Source organism: Sciurus vulgaris, assembly GCF_902686455.1.
Source record: "Sciurus vulgaris genome assembly, chromosome: 1".
NCBI lineage: Eukaryota > Metazoa > Chordata > Mammalia > Rodentia > Sciuridae > Sciurus > Sciurus vulgaris.
Genome location: NC_136461.1, coordinates 124,050,606 through 124,077,347, shown reverse-complemented (window position 1 = coordinate 124,077,347; position 26,742 = coordinate 124,050,606). Strand labels below are relative to the sequence as shown.

Here is a 26,742-nt window from a genome sequence, read left to right as displayed (position 1 = left end):
CTTCCATATAAGGTGAGTGAAGTAACTTTGGTCTCTTCTTCCTTTTTTCAATGTAATCTGCTTTTTTCAGTGTGCTGTGAGTTTTGAAAGATGGGCTAACCTACTAGAATTTCTATTCTGTTTTTAATAGATGTCATTTAATTTTGTATTTTAAAAATATAACATGGAGAATACAGCTCAATAAGTATTGGAATATATTTTTTATTAATTAGGTGACTCTGGGTAGGTATGGTTTTTACAATCCCAAGCTGAATAGGTTTGAGTTATGCAGGGCTCATTCTATTTTCCTGGAAATTGGAAGAACTATATGGCACACAGTGATTCCATCTGTTATTGACAAATCTTAGTCCCGTGATTTGAATAGTAAACGTAGCAACTGCTCCTTTGACTGTCTATTTACTACTTTATGTAGTAAATCTGCTTCTACCCTAAGCCCTGAAACTGACCTCTGGTCCCTTTTATGATGACTGAAGCAGTCCTTCAAAGGACAAAGATGAGTAAATGTGTATCTTTTGCTTCTATAACAGAGCTGTTTTTGGTTCTTACAAACTTCTTCAGAAATAAATTTCTTGTAATTTGCAAATAAGAGCAAAAGAACACCTGCCAATGGACACACACAGCTTCTCTTGTTCATATCTTTCACCTTTTGTCCCTTGAAATTACATATTTAGTCTGGCCCAGAACTACCTCGGGAGTGAAATTTTACCAGCATCATTGATTGTAAAAGGTTAAATGTTGCCAATACATAAGAAATTTGTCTCTTGGAGGACTCAAGGACTACATAGAGGACTACTTATAAGTATGTTCATTTCTTTTTCAAATGTGAAGTGAATATAAAATTATAAGTGGAAATGAATCAGTTTGCTAGTCCTCAACACTGAACCAAATAGAGTTCCTCAAGCTGCTAGTTAAAAAATATAAGAATAGATATTATCTTTGTCCTCATTAAGGACTTATATAGCCAGATGCATGCATTTTGTGTGTGTGTGTGTGTGTGTGTGTGTGTGTGTGTGTGTGTGTGAGAGAGAGAGAGAGAGAGAGAGAGAGAGAGAGAGAGAGAAAGAGAGAGAGAGAGAGTGTCAGAGTCAGAGTCATCTCTCATATCTACTTTTAAACCTTGGCAATAGATATTAATAAAAGAATTGTACATCTCTCTGTTGCCCTGGTTTCATTCTCACTATATAGCTACTTGGATCATTGCCCTTAAGTCTGAGAATGAAACCAGATACACCGAAGAGTCATAATGTGCCTTCATTAGCCCTCTGATTATTCTTTGAGAATATATATGCATTCCCTAATCCATGGTGACCACCTTTGAAAGAAATATGTTCATCTTAAAAATATAAATTCATTCTTCAGGTTAAAAATAATGTGTTATTTTGACTGATTTCACACTAATATCTATCATTAAAACTGAATCTAGGGCTGGGGCTATAGCTCAGTGGCAGAGCGTTTGACTAGCACACGTAAGATACTAGGTTTGATCCCTAGTACTGCATAAAAATGAACAAATAAAGGCATTCTGTCCATATGCAACTATGAAAAAAATAAAAAAAAAACTGAATCTATATTCTGGTTTTGTGTAATTTTGTTGGTTTGTGTGTCATGGGCAGTCTAAGACCATATCTGGATTTAGCAGGGATTTGTATATATCAAACAAGACAACTCTGTAACAACAACAATAAAGGATTCACAATTACCTCTAGACTGGATTCCCCAGAACTGGAACAATTAACCTGAGAACATAAAATCACAGTCTCTGATATGTCAGAGACCAGAATGTTTTTCTTCCATTAAACATTCAACTAAGGTGTTAGAAGCCTATCTAAATTAACCCTATGACAGACAACCTCAGCAAGAGACAGCCACACCATATAACTTCCCTTTCTCTGTCCCCATGTCCCATTACTTCTCCAAAACTGATTTAAAGAATAAGGATAAGAAAGCCCAGAAGTGGTAATGTTACACAGAAATAAGGACCCATCAGTATCATGACTCTTTAATCATTGTTATTTACAGTCTATCGTCTGACAGACTTACAGAGAATAAATAAAGAAAAGAAAATATACAATTGGTATCATGTTTCTTTCTAAAACAGAGAATTTTTACTTATTCTATTTTAGAATGACTATAATAGTTTTAAGCAGAAATTAAATCCATTTGCTGTTTACCCCTCAGTGAGACACATTATCCTCCAAAGCCTGCAGAATAATGCCCAGATGTTTCCTCATCATCACTGCAGAAATTCAGTCCTCCAAAAAAAGTTACCAGACAACAGGGGGAAAGAACAGGATATCATGAACAATAAAGAACTATTAGGCTAGCTTACAGACTCTTGGTGTATGTGCAATAGTTCTCCCAACTTTCAGTTATTTCCAAACCTCTTCTTAAGAAAACAATTTTATGGTGAAAGTAAATTATCTCGTCTCATCCCAACATACTTTGCCTTAAGTTTTGTTTTGTTTTCATTTTTTTTTTTTTTTTTTTTTTTTTTTTCTTTTCAAATTCTTCCTTGACATGCGAATGTAGTTGTGGCTGAGCAAAGGCTAGCTTGGGACTCAGATTCCTTCACCTGTAAAGAGACAAAGTGTCTACAGGAGAATAGCTTGTTTCAAATGAGCTGGGTTTGGAGCCAGAGTTTGGTTCCTGCTTTTAATCTGCTACAGTGTTGAGAACTACCTTGCACTACTATCTAATTACCTCAAAGAATGAAGCATTTCCATAGATCAATTTCACTCTTACCAAGTATGCAAATGGAGGATATATTTTACCTGGTATAAGTATGAGCAATATTTCCTCTTTTCTTATTTGAAAATAAGCCCTCTTACAGCAAAGCAATTCTCATTAAATTCATCCTGGTTATACTAGATGACAGGGTTTTTCCCTCCATCTTTTATTCATTCAAAAAACAACATTTGGAAAATATTTATCAAGTGTTCACGGTATGCTAGGAATTTTACAAGACACACACTGTTACAGTCTTGTGACCCTTAAATCGGGCAGCTTAAAAATGGCAATCATGAAACTCAAAAGTTGTAATCCACAGAAACAGTTGCAATTTCTCTCAATGTTGTTATTTCAATTAAGAATAGATATTTAAGCAAATGCAGTTTCTCTGCTACTCCAAAATCAGTTTTTATCACACATTATATTATATTCTTTCCACAAGTTATCCATGGTGTCATTAAGTGCCACCTAACTCTTGACCAAAATACTGATTTACTTGAAAATTCCCTTCTTTGATAAAAACCCTACACACCTGTAGAAACTGCAAGAACCATTCAGAACTTCCTTCCATACCTGGGTCTCTATACCCAACAATCTGTGGATGGATGGATCTTACTTTGGTATTATCTAATCCTTCTAAGACATTTTTTGATTGTAAAACTAATAGTAAAATTTAGAAACGGGAGAGGGAGGATATTGTTCAACAAAAAATGAACGTGTTAATTTGTTAGATTCTCTTGAATTTTCTATGAATGTATCCAGATAGAGTCTTTCCTAATACATCCAAGCAAGGACAGGTTACAAATTATCAAGAGTTAAAATAATTTAGTAGCTAAAGGAATATATTTGTAAAACTGGTGAAATCTAAATAAAATCTGCGATTTAGTTAGGGGGAGTACACCAATGTCAGTTTTCTGATTTTGAAAATGGTTCAAAGGGACTATAGTTTCTGTGGTTGAAAATGGGCTATGTAAAATATTATCAGTTGGGGAAACTAGATCTAGGGTAAGGTCACTCTATCCTTCATTTTCAAACTTCTTGAGAGTCATTTCAAAATAAAAAAGTTTTCAAAAAGGAGCCAGCAACTAAACAATTACTCATTAGTCTTCTGCCACCATCTGTATCTAACTGCAACAGATGACTCAAAAATGCCAGAAATCAAATCACCATTAACTACCCCTGTCTCTTTTCCCCTTAATTCAGCACTCCAAAATTTTTACCAAGTGGTAAAGACATTCATCTGTCTCTATAAAAATGTGAAATTTCAGTCCAGAAGTATTTCCCAGAGTAGATCAGGATCTGCATCTTCCAGAAACATTAGGGACTTACCACATGCACTGACAAAGAACAGAAATAGGACAGACAAGACTAAGATGGAAACCAGGTTTATGAATTCAACTTAGGATCAGAAACATAATAGCTATACATTGTAATTATTTTTATTTTCATCTTTTTTTTTTTTTTGTTCTGAGGAGAACAGATGCTGTTGTTTTAGTATATTTTTTTGGAACATCTTCCTTTTTCCCTCCTTCAGTCACTCCCCTCTTATTCTACTTTACTCAAAACACATGGCCTAGCCCCACATCACAGCTTTCTTGTGGGAAGCCTAGACGGGACTAGAAAAACACATTTCTAACATGATACATAACTCATTGTGTGGCCACCACATGAGTTTTAGTTTTATCTAACTTATGCCTATTCTTTCCAGTTGATGGTGGCCATTCTGGGCCCAGCAATGGTGGGCATCCTTGAAAACGGATTTCATTAACAAAAGCAAGAGAAGGGAACACAAAGATTTAGGAACTACCATTAGCTCCCCATGTCTAGGTCTTCATGTCCAAAGTAACACTTGGAAATTCATGTCCAGTTCAGGCAGAGAGTTGACTTCTCACCAGTACTTAAAGTGTTCTAGAACACATAGGGGCTCAAACTCCCTCCCTCACCCCTGACTCTGAAATTAAAGGATCATTCCGTGATAGTAATGTGTTTTTAGATCTATGGAGGACATCCCTACATCCCTTTAAAAAACCAGTAACAACAACTTCCATTTCCATTACTGCACCTGCCTTTTCATTTTTAATATTTTATAATCTCTATCATCCAGTATTTCTTCTTTAACCATCCATATTTTTCTGTTCTTTTTAAGACACTTACTTTCTACCTTTTCTCAGATCTCTTTTCAAATCTTTGCTCTCATGCTTCAGAGTGGATTCCATCAGTTCCCTTTAGGACCAATTCTACCTTGTTTGACCTGCCCCTTTCCATGTCTCCCATGCACTCTCATTGCCTCTTTTTTTTTTTTTTTTTTTTTTTTTTTTTGCCTCTGTCCCATTGCCACTCTCTTTCCTAACCCTCCTCATTCTCCCTGCCCAGTCATATACACATTCATTATTCATTTTTTTGTCCCACTTACATACCTCTCTCTTTGTTATACATTCTTGAACACTCATAAGTGATCTTTCCGTAGCTTACTCCCCCTGGATACTTCTTTTCACTTTAGTAAACACTTGTGAACTAATCATATATGCATCTGGACAGTACATCAAGATTTTGACCTAGCTATCAGCACATTAACTAGCACAAGTATAAATTAAGATCTGACTATCTAAAAACAACCTCAACATAAAATAGTTTACATACATCATGAAGAGGATAATTTATACATTCTTGAACACTCATAAGTGATCTTTCCACAGCTTCACCCCATTGAATACCTCTTTTCACTTCAGTAAACATTTGTGAACTAATCATATATGTGTCTGGACAGTACATCAAGATTTTGACCTAGCTATCAGCACATTAACCAGCACAAGTATAAATTAAGATCTGAGTATTTAAAAACACAACCTCAACAAAATAGTTTACATACATCACAAAGAGGATAATTTACAGCAAAGAGAAGAAGGTCCTTTACTTTCTTATTTTCCCTGTTTCTTTTCCAAATCCTAGCTTCATTTGGATTTGAGCTGCTTTTTAATATACATACTAAGGCTATGTACTAAGTCTTTACCATGTATTCTTTTATGTCACTTCAGATTTGTGCTGCTAAACTCTACAGGTATGAGTAGAAGTTAAACCTATGTCTATAGTACCATTTCTTAATGCCATACTATATCTATAGTACAATTTTCTTAGACTATGAGAATGGTCCTTTTCATCCAGAAAAGGATACTTGTATATGATAATACATATTTGGCAGCCACCTAAAACAGGTTACTTCCATAACTCAAGGTCAGGGAAATCCATAATTTTAATTTCATTTTAAATTTTACTGTATGGGAATGTGGAATACAGTGAATTGAGGCAGAATCCTAAAGAGTCATAAGCAGAGAGATGTTAGGCAATGGAAGGGGAAATAGTCTGGAGGTAGCCTAACCAGAGGAATGTAGATAAAGAATAGACTGTATGTTCTGATTCAAGTCCTTTTATTTCTAAGGAAGCTAACACTTTCCTTGAGATCAGAGGGTGGCAGATTTCATTAGAAAACATGTCTGGCCCTGTACATCTCAAAGAAGATAAATATAGAAATGGTATCACTAAAGCAGTATACAGATGCAGGTGCCATTGTTACTACTATTACAGTAACTTCTCCCAAGATCTCTTCTACCAACCCCATTTTCCAGAACAGGAAATGACTAGATTACTGAATCCACATCAGTTATAGAAGCAGTTATCCAGTAAGCACTTCAATACCATCTAATTCAAATTCCTCACTTTACAGATAAGGAAACAAAATTCAGAAAAACAAGAAGGCACACTTGACTTGAAGCAAAAGATGGTCAAGCAAACGTTCTCCTGACTCTTAAACCAAAGTTTGTCATGAAAGCGACTGAACACCAGTCTTAGAACAACCATGGGGAAAGGGCATTTGCTATAGTCAGGAGATTACCTGCAAATGAAAGGTGGGGACTTAGATTTATATTCATGCAGGGGCTGGAGCAATGTTGAAAGCTAAATGGAAAAACACTGAAGTTCCTAAGAGACTATGAGAAGGCAGACCATGGAGGCAACAGAAAGAGACCCAAGTGGTCAAGACTATTTCTTGTCACCTTTGGAAGCTACTTCTGTATCTTCTCTTATTTTTTCTCAGTGGGAATTAAGGGTCCCCTTTTCTAGTTTTCCTGCTGAATATGAAAATTTATTAAGTGTCAAAGCTTAGAATCTTCTCTAAGGAGAGTCCTACTCAACAGTATACCCATTTCCATGAATTCTGAGAATCGGAGCCTCTTGTTTTTCTGCTGGCTATACCATCTTGTTGACAAGAAGATGAAAATGAAGCAGTAGCAGTGGATGGTCATCCTATACAACTCTGAAATCAAGGACTCTTAGGGTTAGAAAAACATTAAATATCGTCTAATATAGCTCTCTTCCTTTATTTGAAAACCTTCAACTTCTTGCATAGTTCTTTAGTCTATACCTGATCCTCTGCAAAAGACAAAGGACTCCCCATCTCTGGAGGTAGCCCATTCATTCTTGTATGTCTTGACTGGCTGTATTTATCCTTTTTAGAATAGAATTCAGTTTCCCTTTAATGTCCCTTCATTGGTTCTGGGTGAACCTTTTGGGGGCATTCAGAACACATCTATTTCCTGTTATACATGGACTTTAGGTATTCATAGCTAAGAAATTCAGTCTCCAGTCCACACATCCAGAGATGTTACCCATTAACAGAAACTTGTATAATGAACCAAAGGGTCTATCATCAAGATATTAAAACACCAGCCTTTACTAATTAAAAAATTGATGCCCACCAAAACACACACATGAAAATTTCTGAACAAGACAAAGAAAAGGACCCTCATAAGTGAATATTAAATAGCATACCTGTTATCTGTTCTTCATAGAACTCCTTAGATAATGGCTATTATCTAATCAAGTATACTTCCATGCAGAAGATACTTTTAAAAAAATAACTGTTCCCCTACAACAGACATTCTTTCCTATCCAAATCCCCTGTTACTTTATATATGCATTTCAACCATGACCCCTGCCCATCAGTGAAGAAAATACCCATTCCAAGAATCTAGGGCCATTTCAGAATGCATCATTCACTTTGATAGAACAGGGAAATCAGAGAATGGGACATGTCCAGAAGCCAAATCAAAAACCATCTGTGATAAGTTGTTATATGTCAAGTCCTCTGATTCTCCGTGGTTACTACATGTTTTCCCTAAGCCTAATCTCATGTTTCCCAAGACATTAGTATTCTTCAATTTTTTTTATTTCTGAAGATAATTTATAAAAGGTAACATGAAAAATATTGAAGAATCTGCACATTTATAAACATAAGCATATTTAACCTTTATAAATTATCTGAATATGTACTTTTCTAGCCTTTGTTATCTAACTCTTTGGTATATCAAGATTTTTTTTACTAGATTTTATCTGCCCTAGGTTTTCTTCTTTCTCTTTTGTAGTTCTTTAATGTAAAAAAAAAAAAAAAAAAAAAAAAAAAAAAAAAAAAAAAAAGATATATATGAGTCAGTGGTAGGGAGTAAAGGAGTGGCATGGGGGAGGTGATGGACAGAGAGAGAACAAAGCAAAAAGCCTGTGTCTGTCTCTCAGTTCCATTAAATTGTCCAGATGGAGTGGCTTAGGTATGGTTGAGTGGTAGGTCTTGCAAAGAAACTGAGCCGTTAAATGCTGTCAGGCATTGATGACATCACTCGTCCCCTTGTTGAAGGAGCAAAAGGTGGATTTCTTGGAACGATGGACGGTGCTTTGTATCTCTTCTCCAACAGCTGAGCATAAGCTTATACACAGAATCAGGGCAAATGGCTGGTTGAGGGAGGTAAATCTTTGAAAACAAAAATTTAAAAGAAGAAAGAAAGAGAAATATTAAGATGAGGAAAGAAAATGAACACTGGTTCCGTCATAGTTTGGTCATCCCCCTTGCCCACTTTCTTGAGCTCGATAACTGAAATGGGTGTCCCTACTCACTGTGAACCATATAAACTCTACATCATGTACAACCACAAGAATGGAATCCTAATTAGAATAAGTTACACTCCATGTCTGTATAATATGTCAAAATTCACTTTCCTATCATGTTAAATAAAAACAATTTTTTAAACTTTTAAAATTAGAATACTGAAATTTAAATAGGAATTTAAATAGCAATTTAACAGTAAAATGTAATAAAATACAAATCAAAGAAGTTATGTTTACTCCATTAAATTTAGAAAATTTTTATCAAAAATTTACATTTGGATGCTTATAAATGTGCTTACTCAGCTTATAAATGTGCTTACTATTTGATTTTGGCCTGACTTCAGTCAAATGCTGGCTTTTACTCCATGACCACCGATAGTCAAAAATGTGTATTTTGTGCACCACTAGCATTGATGAAGGTAAAAATAGTGGACCTTTTTAAACAGATGATGATAAAAATAAATAAAATAAAATCTACAGGAGAAATGTCTCATAACCAAGGTAATTTAGATCCCTCTCCTAAAAAATATCTATAGGATATTAAGACAAATTTAAATTTCAGGTTCCCTTTCTCATTTTCAACATGCATTATGCATCATTCGTATCATTCCTTTATTATTTGCAAGGGTCAATTTAAACAACAGAAGATTCACTTCTTTTTTTTTTTTTTGGAAAAGCTTTCCCCAATTTTCCTGCTAGAGATGCTCTAATCCTACAGTGTGCTGTAGCCAGGTTCCTTTAGGGAAGTGTGATGCTCTAGCTACTAGCAAGCTTTAAATTACAGATCTCATAGGAATATCAAAAACTGACTCAACCAAAGAAAGCACCCAAGTCCTCATCCATTCATCCCTAAATACTCTTACCTGCCTCCCCTGGTCTCGGAAGAACTCTCCAGTATTCTCAATAACCTGTTCATCTGACAGCTGGGAATAGGGCTGCTCCTGGCAAAAGGTGAAAGTCTCCCACAGAGTCACCCCAAAGGCCCACACATCACTTGCTGTAGTGAATTTGCCCTGTTGAAGTCAAACAAGGGAAAATCAGAATAACCCAAGAAAACAAGAGCAGGTTATATTTTCATAATCTGGAATCTCCCCATCCAAGGGCAAGAAATACTGAAACTGCCAAGATCTGCACAGAGGTTCTAGAAATAAAAATGTGAAGTTGTCAAAAGGCAAATCGTTCTCTCATCTTCATGATCTCAGCTTAGTTCTGTTTCTCTTACAGAGGAGACCCAGGAGCTGAAAGAAATATGGTCACAAAGCATCCATCCCCAACTGAGTGTCAGAGGTTCAACTTTGCCCTAGGGTAGCCTTGGGAGAAGGTCCCTAGGAAAGTCAAAATTATAAAGGAAAGTCAACCATTTTTATGTTAGAGATAGAGGAATCTGGTTGAAGTGTCTGGAGTAAGTCCCTGAATCCAAAACTCTTTCTTCCCAACTTCAGTGATAGTCACAGTCTTGAAAAAAAGACTATCACTTGATAGTACTGAGATTCAGATGTAATTTACATGTAGTAAATACTCAAACATTTTCTATTCAATAAGACAACCGCACAGTGAAGTAGAAGATATATTTAGGTCAGAAAAATGAGACAGGAGAAGTTTACTAAATTACCATAGTTAATAAGAACATTAGTATGGGAGAAATTGAAATTTGAACCAAGGCTCTATTTCAGTCTTATTTTTTAACACCATAGATAGAGCAATTACTAGTTACATTAGAATTAGGTAAAATATAATGATTCACACATAGAAAAGAAAAAGATCATAGACTTTTGAAAAGTTGTATGTATCACAGGATCACACTTAATAGCAAGAAGTTGAAAAGAACTTAGAAATCAAATTATAAAGATATTATTAAATTACAGAACATATCCCTACAATAGAAATTGTGCAGTCACTAAAAATGTTTTAAAGAATATTTAATGATATTGGACATGCTAATAATGTGCTAAGATAGAGTTGAATGACTTGGCATCATTCCAATTACATAATATAAATTTTACACAGAAATGCACATAGAGAAATACACACATATGAAAAAATCCTCAAAGGAAATATATCAAAACATTAATTGATGAAGGGAAGGAGATAACTATATATTTTTTTCATTTCAAAACTAATTTTTGAATCTTATAAAAGGATGATCTGTAAATAAGCAGATTAGCTACAAATAAAACCAAATTGACCTCAGACTTTTCTCTGCAGTACTACAAAAGACAAAATTACATATGTACAGTATTGTAGGAAGTAAACGTTTATAGTCTAATAATCCTTTAAATCAGCTAAATGCTTATAAAACTAACTCTTAGATATTCATGATCATAAAACATCTCCAAGAGAGGCATTAGAAAAAGACTTTCATTCATGATGGAGAACACCAGAAATTAAGTAAAATGTAGTACACAAAGAATGATAAACTTAAAAAGTAAATGGTAAAGATCATAAAAATAAAAATATAGAGATCAATCTAAATAATTAATGAGCAACATGTTTATAAAGTTAACATAGAATAAAAATTCTTTGCGTGATTAACATTTCTTTACATGGTAAGATTTTTTAATACACTAAGACCAATGAGGAGGTGGAAAGTGTAGAAAAAATATAATACTAAATCCCACATTATACTTTTTACCATTCTTTCCTAGAGTATGTTACTTTTTACAAGAAATAGGCAAGTATTGAATAATAATAATAATTTGGTATTATGAATTGAGCTGCTGTAAACATTTATGTGGCTGCATTACTGTAGTATACTAATTGAAGTCCTTTGGGTAGAAACCAAGGAGTGGGTAACTAGGTCAAAAAGTGGGTCCGGGCTGGGGAGATAGCTCAGCTGGTAGAGTGCTTGCCTCGCAAGCACAAGGCCCTGAGTTTGATCCCCAGTACCGCAAAAAAAAAAAAAAAAAAAAAAAAAAAAAAAAGGTGGGGTCCATTCCAAGTTTTCTGAGGAATCTCCATACTTTCCAGAGTGGCTGCAACAATTTGCAACTCTATCAGCAATATAAAAGTGTGCCTTTTTCCCAAAATTCATGTCAACATCTATTATTGCTTGTGTTCTTGATACTATCCATTCTAATTGGAGTGAGATGAAATCTTGGAGTTGTTTTGATTTGCATTTCTCTAATTGCTAGAGATGTTAAACACTTTTTTATTAATCACCTATATATCTTCTTCTGTAAAGTGTCTGTGCAGTTCCTTGGCCCATTTATTGATTGGTTCTTTGTATTTTTGGTGTAAAGTTTTGTAAGTTCTTTATAAATTTTGGAGATTAGTGCTCTATCTGACATGCATGTGGAAAAGATTTTCTCCCACTCTGTAGGTTCTTTTGATTGTATCCTTTGCTGAGAAAAAGCTTTTTAGCTTGACTCCATCCCATGTATTGATTCTTGCTTTGATTTCTTGTGCTTTGGGAGTCTTGTTAAGGAAGTCTGGTCCTAAACCAACATGATGAAGATTCAGGCCTACTTTTTCTTCTATTTGGTACAGGGTCTCTAATTCCTAAGTCCTTCATCCATTTTGAGTTGAGTTTTGTGCAGGGTGAGAGATAGAAGTTTAATTTCATTTTACTACATATGGATTTCCAGTTTTGCCAGTACCATTTGTTGAACAGGCTATCTTTTCTCCATTGTATGTTTTTGGCTCCTTTGTCTAGTATGAGGTAACTGTATTTTTGTGGATTTGTCTCTATTCTGTACCATTGGTCTTCTATTCTGTACCATTGGTCTGCCTGTCTATTTTGGTGCCAATACCATGCCATTTTTGTTACTATTGCTCTGTAGTATAGTTTAAGGTCTGGTGATACCTCCTACTTTACTCTTTCTGCTCCGAATTGCTTTGGCTATTCAAGATCTCTTATTCTTCCAGATTAAGCTCATGATTGCTTTCCCTATTTCTTGGAATGGACTCACCTTTTGACCCAGTTCTCCCACTCCTTGGTTTATACCCAAAGGACTTAAAATCTGCATACTATAGTAATGCAGTCACATCAATGCAGCACAATTCACAATAGCCAGATTGTGAAACTAACCCAGATGCCCTTCAACAGATGAATGGTTAAAGAAACTGTGGTATATACACACAATGGAATATTATTCAGCCATAAAGAATAATAATATTGTGGCATTTGCAGAGAAATGTATGGAATTGGAGAATATCATGCTAAGAAAAATAAGTCAATACCAAAAAACCAAAGGCCAAATGTTTTCCCTGATAAGTGGATGATGATACATTATGGGGGTAGAGGGATAAGGGGTTAGAGAAGAATGGAGGAACTTTAGATTACATAGAGGGAAATGAGAGGGAGGAGGTGGGGGTATGAAAGATGGTGGAATGAGACAGACAGCATTACCCTATGTACATATACGATTACATGCATAAATCTACATTGTGAACAACCATAGAAATGAAAAGTTGTACCCCATTTGTGTACAATGAATCAAAATGCATTCTGTAAAATAAATAAATAAATAAATAAATAAATAAATAAATAAATAAATAAAAGGAAAAAGCAATTAGTACACAAGTAAGATCATCTCCAGTCAGAGAAAATATAAAGCAAGCTCCTATGAAGCTTGACTTCTGCTGTCTCTGATTTGTCTCTACCCTAGGGTGGGGCTTACAAATGCCAGGAACTCACCAGCAAGATGCTCTCCCAAGACATCCAGCGGATAGGGAGCACTGCTCGGCCCTGGATCCGGTAGTAGTCACCACTGTATAGGTTTCTGCTCATTCCAAAGTCAGCTATCTTGATGGTATAGTTCTTACCCACTAAGCAGTTTCGTGTAGCCAGATCTCGGTGGACAAAATTAAGAGAGGAAAGGTACTTCATGCCAGAGGCAATTTGTGTAGCCATAAACTTCAGGTTGGCATAACTGAGGAATATACAAGAAAAGAAAAAATATCCTATGAATACAGGAAATTAGATAGGGTACTCATCCTAAAGTTGATATCAACAAACCAAGTATTTAAACTTCAACATCCTTCTCCATTGTTAAAGAATCCCTTTGCATTCTTCCAAAGGGTCAACTGCTCTTTTATTCCCTGCATAATAGTCCCTCACCATCCCAGAATAATGTTAAACTTTAAAGCTCACTGCTCCCCATTTTAATACTCCAAGTTACTCTCATGACCAGGGAAGAGATAGAAGACCTGGTTCATTTACCTGACAGTGGGTACATTGCTGGAGCAAGAACTAGGGGGCTCATGGCGGGAAAGAAACTGATTGAGGTCTCCATTCTCCATGTACTCCGTGATCATGCAAAGAGGGTCATCAGTGATACACACAGCTAAGAGACGAATGATGTTTGCATCCTTGAGCCGGGACATGATCTTTATCTCCTTAAGAAAATCATTCCTTAGGAGGACACAGACATAGATAAATCCAGAGGTTGCCAGTATCAGAATGAAGAGGGGGAAGTATGCACTTCAAAGTCTATTCCTACCCATTACACTAAGGCTCATTTGCCTTTGGAAAATCTTTGATAGGACAGAGAAATTGGCACCAAGAACTGTTTCATTCTCCATCTCCTGGACTACAATAGACCCTCATTCAATTATAATGTTTTTGAAAACAAGATTTATGATTTATTCACATTTGCATCACTAGCATTTAACAAAATGCTTGTCATGTAGAAACTGGTCAATATTTACTAAATCAAATATATGCTGCATAAAACTACTCTGAAAAATAAAACTTTTCACTGGAAATCATTTGCCTTTTCAAAAAACCACAGAATCACACTATTAATAAAGTGAAAGTTTTCATAAAGTGGATAACCACCTTCTGGTTTATCTCATAATTCTTTATTTTCTCTTGCTAGTTTTTGTTAATATAGTCTATTCCCACAGTCAGTCACAACATACATTCAGTAACATAGTTCAGAATTCTTTAAAGGCCATGGTGGTAAATTGGGTCATGTCAAAAGAAGTACTCACCTAGCCAAGAGTATAATTATTTGAGTACATAATGACAGTCATTCTTAAGTTATAAAGTAACAACATTTACTTTGGTGAAGCCACAAGCCCATATTCCTAAAACTACTGGAGCAAATCAATTTATAAGTCTCCTGTAAGTTGTATAGGAATTCTCTTCTGAAAGTCATGGCTGTGTCAATATTAACCCTTGGAAACAATATGGTCCTAATTCAATATCTTCCCTCTTCATTTTCCCATTAATCTCAAATCAGGGGTGTCCAAGACCTGTAAGGGCCCAGAGTCTAGACCATTCACCACTGGTAAGTACACTGAGCACAGTGGAGGCAAGGCAAACCTCACCAAACAAAACAATGGAAAAGATTTTATTATATTCTATGTTTTTTCTCCTTATCACTTTTTCCACTCATGTGATAAGATTAATATGAAGAATACTCCATCTCTCCATGGGACCAAAAACTGTCACTTTTCATTCACACTAATATCCTTAAGACTGAAATTCTCAGCTAAAATATGAAAACTTCCACAGTTCCATTCTCTCACCTTTCTCTCTTCTTGATCCCATACCCTGTTAACTTCAAGACTTAATGAAATTTATCACCATTTTTAGAATTTAAATTTGGGGAATAGGAATAATAAACTTTCTCTCACTATAAATATCAGTGATAAGAATCAAGGCAACTCAAATGCATATATTAACCAGATGTGCAGATTTTTCTAAGACACAAATATGCTTTCAATCAGCATGCCTCTCTGGGGGAGGATTAATTCACAATTATTGTAATTGAAAGACTTTCAATGGAGTATGACTGAAAATTGCAATTTATGAAGTAAAGGATCCAAGAGATTATTAGCGGTTTGAAAAACTGCTAAAGGACTGTGAATTCTTTTGCTTTGAGTTTCATGGGTACTTTTCCAACTAGAGGCAGCTTCTCATTTGTGGAGCTGCTGGACATAGAAGAAAAGGAGCATAAAAGAGAAAGAAAGAATGAGAAAGTAAATAGAGATGTGGAAGAGAATGTAAAAAGCTTAGCAAGAAAGATGTGTATGATTGTGAAGTGTGGTAGGAGGTAATGAATTCAGGAGTCCGTGTAATGATTGAAGAAGTATACATCTAGACTGCTGTATATTGGGAAGTATGGTACTGTGCAAAGGGCGTTAGGAAGTAAATATGTGACAAATATAATGAAAATGTATGTTTAAGTTTGAGAGAGATGGAGAAGATGAGGATTTAGAATAATAAGCATAATAATGGAAACATGAGTGAGTTCACCAAACTTTTTCTTTCTCAAAAGAAAAAAAAAGTGCTCAGAAGTTTCCAGAAATATTCCTGGTCTAAAAGATGAAATAAATAAAGGAAAATTCAAAATGCAGACCACAGACCTGGCATTCTTGTTGGCATCTGCTCGGAGCATTTTCACAGCCACCAGGACAGGCTGGTTGGCACTGACATCTAGGGCAAAATCTTTGTCTTTGAATTTTTCCATTCCCTCCACTTCACAGAGATGAACCTAGACAAAAGTCATCTAGTCTCAGCATCATCATTTCTCCTGAAGATGTCTCAGTACTCTTGCTGGCATTTCCTGGAGATAAACTAACTCTTACACTCAGGTAAAATAATCAAAAGAATGATAAGAAGGTATATATAACATATCTTTGATTCAAATAATTGCTAAAAGTAAAAACAATGGTAAAGTACCTAACTAATATGATATGTTACTGTCTTATAAAAGAAATATACATTGAATAAGGGAATGCATGAATCTATAACTTAGGATTTCATTACACCATAGTTCCACTATAAAATATATGTCAAAATACATTCTACTGCCATGTATAACTACAAAGAATAAGTTAAAACAAGAAAAAAAAAAATCATTCCATATAAATGCTTGAACTTGGTTTTGAGAAAATTTAGTTACTAGATCCTATAAAATATAAGTCAATTTTCTAAAATAATCCCTAAGTATGGGGTTTAGTATTGCAAAATTTCTGAGTTTTAATAACATTATAATCAGCATGGTTTTTCAACTCATGAGACAGAATGAGTACATATAAACACCATAAACAGATACAATGGGCTCCTCTACCTCCTCCAACACCAGTCCTAACCAAGGGAAAAACATCTGACCCAAACTGAAAACTAATAACATATTTATATAAAGCCAGGTATTTGAGGTTTAGATGACAATGTTGAAGAGGTCCTATTACAACTTAAAACATTTCTTTGAGTTCTCAGAAGGTTCATGTGCCTGATGCAAGAGTGAAATGTTTAATATTACACACATCACTCTGACGACAGTTGAGAACTCCTCCTTATCTTAGTTGGTGATTCATTCCCTAGTGGCTAATTCTGGGACCAACAGTTGGGGTGAGGTTGGTTTTGACCACTTTATATGTAACTCCCATTTTAAATGGCAAAAACAAAGAGAAAAAAAAAAAAACCATTCAGCAGCAGGGTGTTCCTGGATGGTTTATAAAAGATGATCACATTTCATGAACCCCACCCTCTGTAACCTATTATAAACATTTTTTGAAAGTGTTGAATGTTTTTCAGGATATCTGAAGTCTAATGACATGCCTGCCTTAAGAACTCCTGTATAGAAATTGGAGTTCAGTTGCCTGACAAAGATGAGGTTGACCTAATTACTAGTCATCCAGAGGACAACTCAAAGAAAACCAAGTAGAGAAGACTTTCAGTTGTGCATTCACTTCTGGAAGGGACACTTGTTATACTGGCCATGGTTATTCACTTACTTCCTCTGAGCCACCAAGGACTAGAGGCCTCGCACAAAGGATCAACTCACCTCCCCAAACTGGCCTTCTCCCAACTTTTCCTTGAAAGTTAAGAGTTTCCTGGGGAATTCTTCCACAGCCACATCTTTTCCGGAGAGCAGGTCCATGGTGACGGCAGGTACTGAGTAGGTATTGCCTCCAGTCACGCCCTGGAGATTCACTATATCAGCCTCTGCATAGTGGGGCACACCCTCCGGTCCACTGGTTTGAACTGGCTTCACAATGCCACTGCAGCCTGGGAAGAGAAAGGCATTCCAAAAGGCATCTTTGGAGATCCCTTTAAGAAAGAAAATCCAAGAGGAGATCTAGAACATGCATCTATGACAGCTTAACCTTCTTCATGACATTCTTACTTGGAGAGCACTTTTGCTTTCCCTAGAAACTCTTTCTTGTGAGTTTCAGAATGTAGACCACCATTTTGTTTCACATGCTTCTCCCCATAATACATGATTATTTACAATTTCTTTGGTTAATCTTGTAACCAAGAAAAGCTATAACAAGACTCAAACTATATCAGGATGGAAGTATTAAAGATTAAAGATTTAATAGCATATTTCCTTAACCTTAAAACACTTTAATTGTTGTAGGAGCCTATTTTAGGGATTAAAAATATAATTAAATTAATATAATTTTGTTTACGACACACCTTAACTTTTTTAAAAAACTAAAATATGAGGTGGATAACATTTTAGACTTCAGGTAAATTACTTCAGCTTAGCCTAGAAAATAAATTCATTTACATTCCTTAATCTTACTATGTCTATGAAATTACATGAATTCATTATGCTATTTCAATGTTTTCTATCCATTAAGTGATAAAATAGATGTTAGTTTCCTTTCTTCTTTTCACAAAATTCCTTCAGGTTTGTTCCCTAAAATGCCTATGCTCTCCAATTTAGTCCTGTCTGCCTCCACAAATGGCTCAGGCTGAGTACCTCTCTACTAAACACCACAAGTCCTCTTCTGCAGAATGGGGTTAGAAAAGCAGCTCTGAGTTTCAGAGATGACCCTAGCATCCCCTTGAAGTCACTCTGCAGCACTTTTAAAAAGGCACTGGAATTTGAATCAACTAGCACTATTTTTACTTTATTCAATGTTTTTATTGATAAAAGGCAAGATGTTAAATAATACAAAATCTTGTATTAATTTAATAAATGTTGACCAAAGATAAATCAACAAAAATTGGATAATTTAATTATCCAGATAGCTATAAAACTGGGAAATTCAGGATTTTTTTCTTTCATACTGGGTATTGAAACCAGGGCCACTTAACTATGAACCACATCCCCAGCCCCTTTTATTTTTTATTTTAAGACAGGGTTTCACCAAGTTGCTTAGGGCCTCGGTAAGTTTCAAACCTGTGATTCTCCCTCAGACTACTGAGTCCCTGGGATTTCAGGTGTGTGCCTTTGCACCAAGCTGAAATTCAGAATTTCTTTAGCTTCACTTATCATTTTTCTTTTCTCCAGGTGAAATTAAAATCCTGAATTTATCCTTAATGAAGTTTTATGTTACAGGAATGCCCTATCTGGCCCTTCTCACATTCTTCATATATAAAATGAGCAAGTTAAACTAGTTAGACTGATTAGTTTCTTTCAGTGTTAACACCTTAGTAACATCTCTTATTTTCTAAGAGCAGCAGCAAATCAAATCTAAAAAGAGAATGTGGATTTCTCAGAAGCTAGCATGGACCAAAAAGATCCAATTAGCTAGGAGCAGAGTGTTATACCTACATAACGTGTGTCAAGACTTCTTCCTCAATCCTCTGCTCACTATTTCATCCTCACCTGACTCCTCCTCCCCTGGAGCAAATTCTGGGAGCTTCGTATCATTCTGGATGGCTCCTGATAGTCAGGCGAAGAGGAAAGATGCGATCGTAAGTCGAGTATGGACTCTGTTCACTTGGTGATGAGCTGCGGTATTGTTGAACATGCTAGACTCGCTTGGCAGCGGAAAGACTGACAGTCATTTCATCATCCAGCATCCTCCGGGAGGCCTGAAAGAAAAGTACAGAGAAGATCATATGGCACAAGGGTATTATCACTTCCTCTCCTTCTAAACCCATTTCTTCCATTCAGTTTACTCATGCTAAACTGTGACAGGATGCAGTCTGGATTCCACAAATGTTGTGTCATAGAAACTTTGAAAATCCTTCATTTCTCTCAAACTAGACTTCTGTTGCTGTTAACATTCATTAACTTTCACTAAAGCACTTCTAACCATTGTTTACACAATGAAATCAGAAGCTATAAGTAACCAAAGATTTTCTCATTCTTAAAGAGATTCTTTTAAATAAGATTTTTCCTGGATTACCTTGTAACTACTTTGATTCTGGGTAAACATAAGTTAAATTCTGGGTAACATTAGAAGAGCTGTAACATGATGAATTAATAGTTCACCTCATCACCTAGCACTGTAGGTTAGGATACACCCCCTATCCCCTTAAATTTACTAACCAAAATTAAAATATCTACAAAATGGGATAGGAAAGCCCCAGGTGTTTAAGGATATTAAGACTAATTATATCTAATACAGAAAGAAAAAGAACCAAATAACTAATTGCTATAACATATCATTTAAAGTAACCAGCCCATTCCATCAAAAGGATAATGCTAGCTAGCATCTGAATTGATATAGCTATTTAGATTTAAATATGTAAAATGCTTCACTCCAAAAACATTGAGCACTTGGGTGCTCAATGGAGAAACTTAGATCAGGGTGTCATTCTAGAGCATCTTGAATTCTCTTATTCTGAGTGCACTGAGGTAGGAAGAATTTCTTGAAGGACCAAGTTAAATATTCAAGGACAGAATTTTTGCTCTCCCTTTTATCTGGAGAGTCTTCAATCCAACATTCCTTTCTCAGCTCATGAAGACATTCCAATAGGCCTCAGAAGAAAGACCCAGAGAAGTGTGGATATTCTGACTTAAATAAAAAGAAAAAAGATCTTCCAGAGTAGAGAATAAAAGGCAGTGCTAACCGATCATTCAGTAAGGAATCTAAGTTGTCTAACATCCTCCAGTCTCTTCGACAGCACCACACTTTGCTCCCTTCATGCTGGAATCCTTGTTTAGAAAGCTTGTGTATTCCCACATTTTAAAAGAGCAAAGATCTTGATATCATCTCACAGATGCCTTAAAACACATCACACAAATTGGTGAGCTCTCTGTGAATTCTTCCTTTCAGGTTTAAATCTTCTTTATTGACATCAGGCTTTAATTTAGGTAAAGTGTTTCAGACTAATAGTAGAGAAGATCCTTGTAGGAAGGAAGGGGACCTTCACTTTCCATGACTATTCCTGCCAAAAATCTTAAAGTAAACCTCAACCATTTCAAGAACCCAAATGTAAAACAGGTCAGAAGGATTGCAGGAGACCTTTCTGGGTTGCTCCTCTCTTGGGTCTGAACTCCTTTCTCCTGTCTACATTCAAAGAGTTTTGGAGAATAAGCCCATTCTCATAATGAAACTTGTCCTCCTCTAGAATATACATGAACACAGAGATCAATCAAACAGTGCCCTCCTTCCTGTCCCCTTCTCATGATAAGGCAGTTCAAAGCCTCACAACCAGAGTTTCTATGACCCACTATTGGTCCATGTCCACTAAGAACTCATTGCCCAAATAAGGTGTCCATGGCCTAAGGAGGTTGGCAGCAGGCCCAAGAGAATCAGACACTTTGAAGCAGTGTCCATTGAGTTAATATCTGGTCTAGGAAGCCAAGAAAAGTTATAGATATTTCATCTATGATAAATGTAATTTGAAAGAAAGATGGCAACATACTTCAATATTTGCAATTGAAAAGAGCATGGAAGACAGTATACCAACTGCATGACCTTGGGCACATCACATTTTCTCATCAGAGAAAAAGTTTAAGATAACCACTATGTCTATCTCACCATTATTCAGAGGTTCATATAAAATAATACATGAGGAAAAATCTTGCAGACTATAAAGTAGTAGATAAATGTAATAAAAAAATTATTTAGATCATTTGACCTAAATAGAAAGAGGAGGGACTCAAGGGAACACATAATCATAATGTTCAAATATATAAATAAATGGGAGTAGAATTTTAAAAAACTTGATTTGGATATTAATGAGGCTGGATGCTTTTCTACTCACTTTCTCTCACTTTCCCACTCTCTCCAAAAACAAACAAGCAAGCAAACAAAAAGAGAAAAGAAGGAATTTCAACAATATTATCAGAAATTCTAGCTAAGCTTTAGAAGAATGATCTTCAACTTTGTATATGCATCAAAATTACTTGTTAAATAAAAAAATAAGAAATAGATATAGATAGATGATAAATGACAGATAGATATAGATGATAGATACATATAGATGATAGATAGATAGATAGATAGATAGATAGATAGATAGATAGATAGATAGATAGATAGATAGATATGCCTGCATCCCACCCAAGCCAAGGGAATCAGAATTTTCATGGGAATACCCAGCAGGAATTTAATATATTAGGAAGCATTTTCTGAGACTTCTAGGGAGACTCCAAAATCTTCACTCTAAAAATGAGAAAATGAACTTAGCTAATTCTTTTCTGGTTCCTTTCAGCAACTAGTTCCCAAATTTCTATAGGTTTTAGTAGACTCCGATGACTTCTTTTTCATTGTACACTCTTGTAAGATTACTCCCTTTTACTCCTGGGGAAATAACAGCTTAGGAAAGGGCAGCACAACCTCCTGTTCCATGCCTGTTATGTACCTCCTCACCTTCTCCAGCATTTTCTGCCAGAACTGTCTCCACAAGATAATGACAATAATGGCCAGGAGGATGAAAATGATGGCCACCAAGCAGCCAATCAGGATACGTGTGTTACTATCATCGACTTTGAGCATTGGATCTGCAGACAGGAAGAAAAAGTAGAGAATATAATCATTTTTCAGGGCAAATAAAAGCATGAGGACTGGACGGGGATGGGGTTGTTGGGGGAAGAGGTTTGAACCCTGTTCTTTCAGGATAATTCCAGAAGATTCTACCTTAACATTTCTGCTTATTCTTGATCTTGCTACTGTTTTATTACTTTGCTTTCTATCTCTTGCAATATCCCTTCATGAGACAGTAGCCTCCCTTTTTCTATGTCTTAAGACTTTATCCAATGGGAAGAGCTTTCCCATTCTTCCTCAAATTTATCCCTATATTCTCGTGGCCTATATCTAATCATACCCCATGAAAAACAAGTGAGGAACTGATTTTACTCTCCTCATTCTTTTCTTTTTAATTTTTAAATTTATTTGTTCTAATTAGTTGTACATGACAGTAGAATACATTTATATAATTTGATAGATCATGCATAAATAGAGTGTAATCTCTCATCCTTCTAATTATACATATTGCAGGATCACATCAGTCATTCATACATGTACATGAGGTAATAGTGTCTGTTTCACTCTACTATCATTCCTTCTCCCATACACCTCCTCCTCCCTTCACTCCCCTCTACCTAATATAAAGTAACACTCTCCTCATTCTTTGCAATAGGCCAAGATAGCTGAGATGTTTCCAAAGAAACATTCAATCAAACATATTTCCCAGGTTGCTGGCTGCTATGGTTAATGACTGTCTGAAGCAAAGAATGCACTTTTGCATATTTACCTTCAACTTAAGAGACCAGTATTTAGTTTCATAGAGTTCTTCCTATTTATTGACCATGGGTCTCACTTAAGAATAGCCCTCTCTCTATTTCTGCCCCAGAGTTCTCAAACTTTCATGGAGCAGTTGGAACACTCTAGATTCTGCCTCTCTTAAGCTAAAGAATCACATGAATGAGCAGTGAAGAGAGTAAGTTTGAACCCTCAGCTTTGAAGGTAGACTGTCCTACCTTTCAAGGGCTACTCTTCATCCAAAGCCACCTGGTATCAAGCCTCCCACACAGTCAGGCCTTTGCAAATCTCCACCCTTCTTCATCCTCCAGGAGGTGACTTCAATTTAATTTTTATAATTAGGAATCACACATACCATAGGTTGTTGGTGCCATAGGAGAGGTGGGCAGGGCTCCAGAGTTGTTGTACATTGCCGCATCTGTTACGAAATAAAAATGAGTCAGAGCTGTGGAGAAGATAGTCAGGTAGTGGTTTATCTGATGGTTGAGACCTGGCACATTGTGAAATCAATTTAATGAAAATACCTTTATTTAATTATTACACAAATGAGTGCATGTATCAAAATACCACACTGTACCCAATAAATATGTACAACTCCTATATGCCATTTAAAAACAATATAAAATGAAATCATAAACACATCAAATAAAAACATAACATTTATCAAGTAAGGACAACCTTTCTTTTGTAAAATTTTAGTTTCAAATATTACATAATAGGTCTTGAAATACAAAAAGTTAAGAGGTTTATAGAGCACACATTATCATAAAATATGCACAGGAGGAGGACTCAAATTCAGCAAAATGTAGGAGAGAATGGGTAAGTGGACATAGTGCAAAGAAGTTCTTTCCTTCATGAAAATGAAATAGCTCCATAAAAGGTTTTCCAATATGCTTCATTTCCCAAAGTCTTTATCTTATAAATTAAGACTTCGTTAATCCTTAGAGAGAAAATATTGACATCAGAGTGTCCTTCGCTATGATGCTGCAGCTTCTGAGACTAGGCTCCAAAAAGTGTATTTGCCAGGTAGATGTTGGCAACTAATTTTTCCCTCTGATTTGTCTAATCAAGGGGGTTAAGAATTAGAATATACATGTCTCATCTAAGAGACATTCCTTTCAAAAATTTTAATTTTTCTTCTTCTTAACCTTAAAATGAAGATATCTGACATTGACATGTGCATTCTGAATTGAGTCTTCAGTCTCCAGTGAAAACTAATGGCATTGAATTTAAAGATCACGATGTCCCAAGAGCCAAAATCCATAGTCCATTGCTACAATCAGTCAAAATAAGATGTTTACCAATTACTGTGCCAAAGGAATCCCTGAGGATAGATGGGAATCTATTTGTCCCCCAGTTAACAGAGTATAAGTGGCACTGTTTTTGAGCAGGTTGGTTTCTGTTCATTTTTTAATCCGAACTGGAAGTAGCAATGTAAAATCATAATTTTTTTAACTTTAGAAAATATACACATTGTCTCACTTTTTCCACTGAAAACAAATACAAGCAATGACAAACTAATAGTAATGAGTGTTCTTATTGCCCAGTTTGTAGCCTCTATCATTCTCTTCTAAAGAATCAAAATTTATTGAGGATATGGTTGATTCTATGTCTGGAGTAGTATGTGCTCCTTGGTATATCTTGTTCTCTCAGAAAACAGGAAAGTTATCAAAGGCTTATAGAGTCAGATCCAAGGAACACAGAGCCAGCTTAAAATGCAGGCTCTGGTTAAAGATAGAACAACTTAAGCATCAAAAGGATTAAAATTGCAACTGATTGAACATTGAATTTATAAAAAGTCATGAGTGTATCATGATATAAAAGGGTGAAAAACAAACTCATTAGATACCATTGAAGGTTGCAAAGATATCTAACTCATTACTCTGAAAAGAGACAATTAAAGGGGAAAATTAACTATGTATCTTGCCCTTCCAATGTGAACTATCTTTCTGAATAAACAATTCATGAGGAAATTCAGCAGAAATTTAGCACCATTAAATTATAAAATGTAGAAACAATAAGAAATAGTAGTTAATTATTTTATAATAATTATAATTTTATAATGATTATAAACATGTAGTAATTATATTAGTATAATTATATAATTATAATTATATAATAATTATAATTATATAATAATTATAAGTAAATTATTCAGGCAGGGCTTATAAATGCAGGTCAAAACCTGAGTAAAAGCTCAGAAGGAACTTTCTCATGTAGAGATAAAGATATGAAACCACAAATCACTCTTATTATGACTAAAAGTGATGGAATCCAGTATTACATACCAATGATGAGATTTAACGTAAAATACACAATAAATATTGAACTCAAATCAAATTAGCCTATAGAGGTACAAGCTTCTAATTTATAGACATGACAGAGAATAGAGGTTCACATGAAATAATACCACAGAAAGCAATCAAACCAAAATGATTGTTTTTAAATAAAGGGGGTACTGTTTTAGACTCAAGGGACATCTAGAAGAGATAACAAACGAAATAAATCAAGAGGACCTTATTTGGATCATGAGTCAAACAAGACAATAATAGTAAGGAATTATTAGATAATCATAGATACTTGAATATGGATAGGATATTAGGTGATATTAAGAATTATTTACTAATAAATATTTATGGATACTATATTAGGTGATAGTAAGGATTTATTTATTAATAAATATTTGAGTTTTTATGAGGATATTATGCCTATGAAGATATTGTTATTTTCTTAGATGTATTATAAAACTGTTAATAGTAAAATCAAATAATGTTTCAGATTTGCTTTAAAATACTACAGAAAAAAAAAAGAACTAGACTGAACAAGAATGGCAAAATATTGACAGTAAAGTTAAGTGATACTTTTTTTTACTTTCATGTATAATAGATTTTTATTTGAATAATAGTACTTAGGTGTGCTTCATCTAAAGTTTTTTTTTTTTTTTTTTTTTTTTTTTTTGCGGTGCTGGGGTCATCTTAAGTCTTAATTTGTTTAGTTTTTGACAAACTGTGTCATCATTTTAAAATTCTTTACCACACATCTCTTCTAGATAAATGTGTAAGGAAGAAGAGTCAAGTAAATATTCTGTTCACTTCCATTTTCATCCCTAACCCTCCATAAATAAACCTACTCACACAAAGCATTCCATCAATAAGAAACCACCTATACAGCCCTGATATTCCAGAGACATGCCAGTGGAAGCCTAGATATATGCCTTCCACCTTAATCACCCCGCTCCAACTTCCCTGTGGGCCTCAAGCTTCTTACCTGATTGGAAAGTGATCTCACTGAACATCATCCAGGTGTCAGCAAAATGGTATTGGCATTTGATGGCACTGGCCATTCGGTGGTGGAGAGGCACTGTGACAAAGCGAGCACTGGGGTTGACATCATCCAGGACAAGAGGGAAGGAGACAGCATTAGGTTCCCACTCATTAGCTTCAGAACGGAAGTAGCACTGTACCTCCTTAAAGATCTTCACACCTTTAGCAAACATGTTGTTGCAGTGGACCTGACAAAGGAAGAAGCATGTGAGTGACAGGTTGGGCCAGCTGGGTCACATGGGAACATGGTGCAAACGAACCCAGTAAAATCCTAGACCTGCCTGTTTCTTTGAGCATCACTCTTGGTAAATAGCTGGTGATCCACAGACTTCTGCATTTTCTCTTCTAGGGACTTCATAGTGACAATGATACAATGATCAGGCCTTATAAAACCTGTGATGCAACCCCAGTTACC

At 35.4% G+C, this 26,742-nt stretch overlaps 1 protein-coding gene across 1 annotated transcript in view; it reads right to left on the bottom strand.

Moving 5' to 3' along the window:
• Positions 1–1,983: 1,983 nt before the first annotated feature.
• DDR2 (discoidin domain receptor tyrosine kinase 2) overlaps positions 1,984–26,742 on the bottom strand; it is a 164,693-nt gene continuing 139,934 nt past the window's right edge. The window contains 14 exon segments of the mRNA XM_079136522.1: positions 1,984–8,524; positions 9,522–9,671; positions 13,295–13,529; positions 13,820–14,011; positions 15,973–16,100; positions 17,397–17,620; positions 19,173–19,211; positions 19,214–19,243; positions 19,246–19,305; positions 19,308–19,335; positions 19,337–19,381; positions 22,114–22,244; positions 23,360–23,422; positions 26,272–26,515. Coding sequence (XP_078992648.1) covers positions 8,390–8,524; positions 9,522–9,671; positions 13,295–13,529; positions 13,820–14,011; positions 15,973–16,100; positions 17,397–17,620; positions 19,173–19,211; positions 19,214–19,243; positions 19,246–19,305; positions 19,308–19,335; positions 19,337–19,381; positions 22,114–22,244; positions 23,360–23,422; positions 26,272–26,515 — 1,704 coding nt within the window. The 3' untranslated portion in view covers positions 1,984–8,389.